Genomic DNA, 7,590 nt, shown 5'->3' with positions numbered 1-7,590 from the left:
CTGGTTTATACTGGGAGCCATACTGGGAGCACTGGGAGGGATCTTTGGTCCATGCTGGTTCATACTGGGAGCACTGGGAGCCATTTCGGACCATACTGGGAGCACTGGGAGGGGTCATTGATCCATACTGGTCCATACTGGGATTCACTGGAAGGGGTCACTGGTCCATACTGGTCCGTACTGGGAGCACTGGTAGCCATACTGGTTTATACTGGGAGCACTGGGAGCCATACTGGTCCATACTGGGATAGGGATTGGGTCATACTGGTCCATACTGGGAGCACTGGGAGGGGTCACTGGTCCATACTGGTCCGTACTGGGAGCCCCAGTTCCTCCCCACCTTCTCCCCATGACGTCACCGCGCCGCGATGACGTCCCTTTCCCGCCCTTTAATAAAGCGCAGTTCAAAAGCACAACGAGTGACGTCATTTAATGGGCGGGGCGTTCTCTGGGGGACCCGCTGGGGATTGGCGGAAGCGGCGGCCAATGGGGAGCGAGCGCGGGCGCGGCGCGGGGAGATGACGTCACTCAGGGCGCGCGCCGCCGGTGTCGCCGCTGCCGCCATTACCGGAGGGAGCCGAGAGCGGCCGGGAGAGCGGCGGGGCCGGAACGGAAGTGACGTCAGCGAGAGAGCGCGCGGGAAAACGGCTGGGGATGGGCGGGAGTGACGTCAGGTGAGGGGGGGCGGACTGGGAGGGACTGGGATTAAACTGGGAGGGAACTGGGATGGACTGGGAGGAAATGAGAGGGAACTGCGGGATACTGGGATGAACGGGGAGGCACTGGGGGATACTGGGATGAACTGGGAATGAACTGGGAGGGCTCTGGGGCCGTACTGGCCTGAACTGGGGCGGCAGTGAGATGAACTGGTCTGAACTGGGAGCTCACTGGACCAAACTGGGATGAACTGGGAACTCACTGGGATGGACTGGAAGGCGACTGGGCCATACTGGGCTGAACTGGGATGGACTGGGAGGGCCGTCCTGGTCCATACTGGTCCATACTGGTCCATACTGGTCTCTCACTGCCCCCTCTGTTCTTCCCCCCCAGCCCCTCCCCCTCCCTGCGTTTGGCCCTGGCCGGGGCCTGGTGGGCTCTGAGGGGGCGTGGCCTGTCCGGGCGTGGTCCCGGTGGGCGTGGCCTGGATGGGCGTGGCTGGGGCCGGCTCCTGGCGCTGCTGGAGGCCGTGGGGGGCGGGGCCCCGGCACTGCTGCGGCCCCGGCACCGGGCGGGGCTCACGCTGGGGCTCAAGGCTCAGGTAGGCCACACCCACTTCTTGCCAAGCCACGCCCACTCACCTACAGACCACGCCCACCCCATACACTCACGCCCACCCCTCTAAACCACGCCCATTGAAACTATTAGATCAGTTAGGCCACACCCACTTAAGGCTAGGCCACGCCCACCTGTTAAACGCTACTCATTCTAGCCTATTATGTGCTAAAACCACGCCTCTTTTGTCTAAGCCACGCCCACTGATGTATAGACCACGCCCTCCCCTCAAAAACCCACCCCCTCTCCTTTTAAGGGCCCCTCTTGTCTCTAGGCCACGCCCACCCCTTTAAACCCCACCCCCTGCCCTTTTATGGGCATGGAACCCTCCAGGCCACGCCCCCCAGTCCCTCCCCCACCCTTGCTCCCTCCCCCCTCCCCCCAGGTGGTGACGTCATTGCTGCGAGAGCTTGGCCCCTCCCCCGCTGTGCTGGACGCGTTGGATTGGCTCTTCCCGGAGGGGGCGGGGCCAGAGAACGGCCACGCCCTCGGGGTGAGACTGGGAGGGAACTGGGAGGGGATTTGGGGTTACTGGTTTATACTGGGATGAACTGGGATCAAACTGGGAGGGAACTGGGCCATACTGGGAGGCACTGGGAGGGAACTGGGATGAACTGGGAGGGCTCTGGAGCCAAACTGGGATGAACTGGGACCAAACTGGTTTAAACTGGGAGCTCTGAGCCCCCTCTACCCCCTCCCAGAAGGGCGTGGCCACTACTAGCCCCACACCCATATATGGTTAAAGGGGCGTGGCCACTCCCAGACTCACCCCCTTCCTCCCCACACCCATATAAGGTCAAAGGGGCGTGGCCTCCCATCGTTTCACACCCATATATGGTTAAAAGGGGCGTGGTCTGACTCAGGCCCTGCCCCCCTCAGACGCTGCAGGGCCGGCCCCTGGTGGGCGTGGCCGAGGAGCACTTCCGGGAGCAGGTGCTGGGAATTCTGGGAAGTGGGCGGGGCCTGGAGGCCTTCCTGCAGGTGAGACCAGTATAAACCAGTATGGGCCAGTAATTCTATCCCTTAGCCCTCCCAGTATGGACCAGTAACCCCAAATCCACTCCCAGTACAAACCAGTGTGGCCCAGTCACCTCCCAGGTCACTCCCAGTACAGCCCAGTGATCTCCCAGTCCCTCCCAGTACAAACCAGTATGGCCCAGTCACCTCCCAGCCCCTCCCAGTACCCTCAAACCCCATCCCAGTATAAACCAGTAACCCCAAATCCCCTCCCAGTCCCTCCCAGTGACCTCCCAGTATAAACCGTAAAGCCCAGTGATCTCCCAGTCCCCACCCAGTATAAACCAGTATGGCCCAGTCCCTCCCAGTATAAACCAGTCCCTCCCAGTTCCCTCCCAGTCCATCCCAGTATAAACCAGTAACCCCAAATCTCCTCCCAGTCCCTCCCAGTTCACTCCCAGTATAGCCCAGTGATCTCCCAGCCCCTCCCAGTATAAACCAGTATGGCCCAGTTCCATCCCAGTAACCCCAAATCCCCTCCCAGTTCCCTCCCAGTACCCTCAAACCCCATCCCAGTATAAACCAGCAACCTCGAATCCCCTCCCAGTCCCTCCCAGTTCCCTCCCAGTTCATCCCAGTACAAACCAGTGACCCCAAACCCCCTCCCAGTACAAACCAGTCCATCCCAGTTTCCCCATTAGGAGTACGGTGCGCGGTTCCGCCGGTCCCTCGGGAACCTTTTCCTGGAGTTTTTGTTCCGCCTGGAGAGCGCCCTGCCCCCCCCCGACCTGCCCCAGGTGAGGAAAGGGGCGGGGCTTGCATGGGGACACACCCACTTAAAGGGAAACCACGCCCCTTTTGCCTTATATGGGAATGGGTGAGGGAAATGAATGGGAATGGCCCAAAGTTAACAGAAATTGCAGAAAATTCATCCACAATTAAGAAAAATCAATAAAAATAAGGGAAAATGACACAAAATTTACCAAAATTATTGAAAATTCAATTAGTGAAAATTAAATTATTTTATTATTTTTATATTATTCAATTATTTTAATATTACTCCATTATTATTTAATTATTTCTTTCAATATTATTTAATTATTTGAATATTATTCAATTATTAAGTATTTATTTGAAAATTATTTAATTATTTTAATATTATTTATTTTAATATTATTCAATTATTTTAATATTATTCAATTATTTTGATATTATTCAATTAGTGAAAATTCAACCAAAATTCAGCTAAAGCTCACCTAAAATTAATAAAAATAACCAAAATTGGTTTTTTTGTATTAAATTATATTAAGACACACAATTCTCCCAAAATAAATGAAAATCATCCAAAACTCATCCAAATTTAACAAAAATTTTCTAAATTTCATCCAAAATTAACAAAGATCAGCCAAAATTACCGTAAGAGGCAGAAAATTTAGCCAAAATTAAGAAAAATCAACTGAAATTAAGAAAATTGACAAAAAAATACCAAAAATTTGGAAAAGTTTGACAAAATTCAACAAAAATTTGACCAAAATCAAACAAATTCATGAAATTCACCAAAAAATTCACCCCAAAATAATGAAAGGCATCCAAAACGCATCCAAAATTTACCAAAATTGCCCCAAACCCTCACAATTCCCCCAAAATTGACCCACACCCTCTCATCCTCCCCAGCCCCGCCCTCTTTTCTTAAGCTCCGCCTATTTTTCCTTATATGGCACAGCTGGACCAGCTCTGTAGAAGCCATGCCCCTCCTGGCTCTAAGCCACGCCCCCTCCCTCGCCTGCAGCGGTATTTTGCCGAGGTTCGCCACGCCCACCCAGGTAGGCGGGATTTAAATGGGGTGGGATTGGCAAAATGCAAATTAGATCATTAACTTCCCATAAACTCCGCCCACAGCGCCTTTGTTGCACACAGTTCCGCCTAAGAAAACCACGCCCATGTAAGTAGCCACGCCCACAAGTCCCACCTCTTAATTATTTGGTAATTAAGCTCCTAATTAATGTTTATAAATTCATTGATTCAGGAGAAAGCCCCGCCCACGCCGCCGTAGGCTCCGCCCCCTTCGCTTTTCCCCATACCGTGAGTGGGTCAGACCATTATAATAAGGGGGAGGCTGAAGCAGCCAATGAGGTTTTCGGGGTGATTTTGGCAGCCGGTCAGAGCGAGGAAAGTTAGGACGCCTGCCGTGACGTCACTGAGAGTTTCCCCGGCAAAATTTGGGGTTAAAAGAGGCTTTTTTTGGGGTTTCCCCCCCGGCGAATCAAAATGGAGCAGCCCGGTCAAGGCGGGCTGTAACGCCGTTGATTGACAGCGCATTTAACCAATGAAGCGCGTTCAGTGTCCAAAAGCAGTCCGAGAACTACAACTGCCGCCATTTTTGCTGCTGGCAAGGGGCGGGCAGAGCGTTGTGATTGGCTGAAAAACCGGAAGCGCTTCTGCCGCCATTTTAGATGTTGGCACTGCGGGTTTAGCGGGCAGGGCTTCGCTTCCGCTTCCGCTCGGCGGCTCCGAAGGCGCCGCAGCCGCCACGATGCTCATCAAAGTCAAGGTATTTTTGGGGTGAAAACCGCGGATTTCGGGAAAAGTTTTGCATTTCCCGCCTTTAGCGAGCGGGGAGGGGAGGCGCGGAGGGGATTTGGGGTGAAATTCGCGGATTTTGGGGCGGTTTTAGCGGGGTGGGGAAGCGTGAGGGGAGGGCGCGCGGTGCATTGTGGGAACATGGCGCCCCCTACAGACGCTGACGGGCAAGGAGATCGAGATCGACATCGAGCCCACGGACAAGGTGAGCTCCCAGTTTGGACCAGTATAAACCAGTATGGACCAGTTAGGGGTCGGTAAGGAGCGGGTTAAGGGTGGGGGGAAGCCCCGGGGGGCTGCCAGGTTGGTCCCAGTAATGGGGAGGGGCGTCCCAGTATGGCCCAGTCCCCTCCCAGTTCATCCCAGTATGGTCCAGTTCCTTCCTAGTGCCTCCCAGTTCATCCCAGTATGACCCAATGGCCTCCCAGTTCATCCCAGTATGGCCTAGTCTTTTCGCAGTCTCTCTCAGTTTCCTTGCAGTTCCATCCCAGTACATCCCAGTTCATCCCAGTAACCCCAAATCCCCTCCCAGTAATTCCCAGTTCATCCCAGTTCCCTCCCAGTCCCTCCCACATCAAACCATTTCCCTCCCATTGCCCCCAAACCCCATTCCAGTATAAACCAGCAACGCAAACCCCCTCCCAGTCCCTCCCAGTATGGCCCAGTTCTCTCCAAGTCCTTCCCAGTCTCTCCCAGTCCCTCCCAGTATAAACCAGTCCCACCCAGTCACCTCCCAGTCCATCCCAGTCTCTCCCAGTTCATCCCAATAACCACAAATCCACTCCCAGTAACTCCTAATTTGACCCAGTTCCCTCCCAGTTCCTCCCAGTCCATCCCAGTATGGCCCAGTAAGGTCCCACTGGCCCCCAGTTCATCCCAGTTCCCTCCCAGTATGGCCGAAAGTGGTCCCAGTCCCTCCCAGTAACCCTCAGGAACCTCCCAGTTCCTTCCAGTTCCTTCCCAGTCCCTCCCACTTCATCCTAGTAACCCCAAATCCTCTCCCAGTATGACCCAGTCCCCTCTCAGTCCCTCCCATTTCAAACCAGTGAACCCCCAGTATTAACCAGTATGGCCCAGTTCCCTCCCAGTGCCCCCAAACCCCATCCCTGTATAAACCAGTAACCCCAAATCCCCTCCCAGTTCATCCCAGTCTCTCCCATTCCCTCCCAGTATGGTTCAATCCCTTTCCCAGTCCCTCCCAGTATTCCCCAGGAAGGTCCCAGTTCATCCCAGTCCCTCCCAATTCCTTTCCCCGCCATCACCCCTTTAACGCGGTCCCCATCCTCCATTGCCCTTTTAAAACCATAGACGAGTCCTCCAGCTCTGCCAGCCCGCCCTTTAGCGCCGTCCACTTCCGGCGGCGCTCCGCCACACTTCCCCATCTCTAAGACCCAAAATGGCGGCGCCCATATTTTTAAACCTCCGAAACCTCCAGATGTCCCCAAAGTTGCCCAAAATCTCCCCAAATGTTCCCAGATGTGCTCGGGTGTACCCCAGGTGTTCCCCAGATGTGCCCATATGTGTTTTTTGTGGCGCAGGTGGAACGGATCAAAGAGCGGGTGGAGGAGAAGGAGGGGATCCCCCCTCAGCAGCAGCGGCTGATCTACAGCGGCAAGCAGATGTAGGCGGGGCTTAAAGAGGGGCGTGGTCACGGCTGGGCAGGGCTTAAGGAGGGCGTGGTCATAGGGAAAAGGGGCGGGGTTTAATTTGGGAGACCTGGGGTAAAAATGAGGAAATTTGGGTTAAAATGGCAGCAATAAAGTTAAAATGGCAGCAATAAAGTTAAAATGGTGGCTGGGGGTGGGGCTTAAGTGGGTAGGGCTAAACAGAGAAGGGCTTAAACAGGGAAGACCTTTAAGGGGTGAAAAATGGGAAAATTTGGGTTAAAATGGTGGCAAATTGCCTTAAAATGGTGGGTGGGGGCAGGGCTTAAGTGGGAGGGGCCTAAAGGGGTTAAAAATGAGGGAATTGAAATTAAAAATTGGACAATTTGGGGTTTAATTGGGTGGGTGGAGCATTGGGGGTGGGAAGTTGGTGTGATATCACAGCAGGGTGTGCCTCAAAGGGGTGTGGCATAAGTGGGTGTGGTCTTTCTGACTCCTCCCCCAGGAACGATGAGAAGACGGCGGCCGACTACAAAATCCAGGGGGGCTCTGTCCTCCATCTTGTGCTGGCCCTTCGAGGGGGCGTGGCCAGGCTCTGAGGGGGCGTGGCCAGTCTCAGATCACACCCCCTTTCCCTTTAAGCCATGCCCACTCACGTTTCCCCTATCCCTGAGGTCATTTCCTGTTCATGGATCCGTTATTATTTAATAAAGGTTCGCTGATGATGTCAGCAGTGTGTTTGTGACGTCATAGGTGTGTCAGTGATGTAATTTCCTATTTAAAATTTGCAGTGGTCACCCAAAATCCAATTTTTTGGCCAGGAAATAACCAAAATCACCACTTTTGGACCCAAAATCAAGGTTATGATTCCAAAGGAAACATTTCAGCCCACATTTAACTGTTTCGGCTCCAAAATTCTAACTTATAGCCCAAAATCTCAGTTTTTACCTGCAAACTCCTAATTTTTCACCCTTAATCCTCGTTTTTTCCTCAAAAAATTAATTTGAACTCCAAAATACCAATTTTTTATACCGAACATTTTTTCTTCCCCTTTTCTCCCCTTTTAACCTCCAAATTCCACTTTCTGACCCCAAATTCTCAATTTTTATCCCCAAACCGCCCGAATTTTGTCCAAATCCGTGACTTTAAAACCCCAAAATCGCCTCTTTCCACCATC

At 53.2% G+C, this 7,590-nt stretch overlaps 1 protein-coding gene and 1 long non-coding RNA gene across 2 annotated transcripts; both read left to right on the top strand.

The window, feature by feature from the left end:
* Positions 1-524: 524 nt before the first annotated feature.
* LOC136570813 (uncharacterized) lies at positions 525-3,970 on the top strand. Its single transcript, XR_010785570.1, has 3 exons — positions 525-674; positions 2,931-3,026; positions 3,953-3,970. It is a non-coding gene; the product is annotated as an uncharacterized lncRNA (long non-coding RNA).
* A 725-nt stretch (positions 3,971-4,695) lies between these two features.
* NEDD8 (NEDD8 ubiquitin like modifier) lies at positions 4,696-7,143 on the top strand. The gene is made up of 4 exons (XM_066571213.1): positions 4,696-4,780; positions 4,967-5,014; positions 6,348-6,430; positions 6,919-7,143. Exons 1-4 carry the CDS (start codon positions 4,763-4,765, stop codon positions 7,010-7,012), a joined length of 243 nt encoding a protein of 80 aa, XP_066427310.1. The 5' UTR covers positions 4,696-4,762; the 3' UTR covers positions 7,013-7,143.
* Positions 7,144-7,590: the final 447 nt, after the last annotated feature.

Source organism: Molothrus aeneus, unplaced genomic scaffold (assembly GCF_037042795.1).
Source record: "Molothrus aeneus isolate 106 unplaced genomic scaffold, BPBGC_Maene_1.0 scaffold_393, whole genome shotgun sequence".
Taxonomy (NCBI): Eukaryota; Metazoa; Chordata; class Aves; order Passeriformes; family Icteridae; genus Molothrus; species Molothrus aeneus.
The sequence above is the reverse complement of the archived record's forward strand: the minus strand, read 5'-3'. Positions and strand labels throughout refer to the sequence as shown.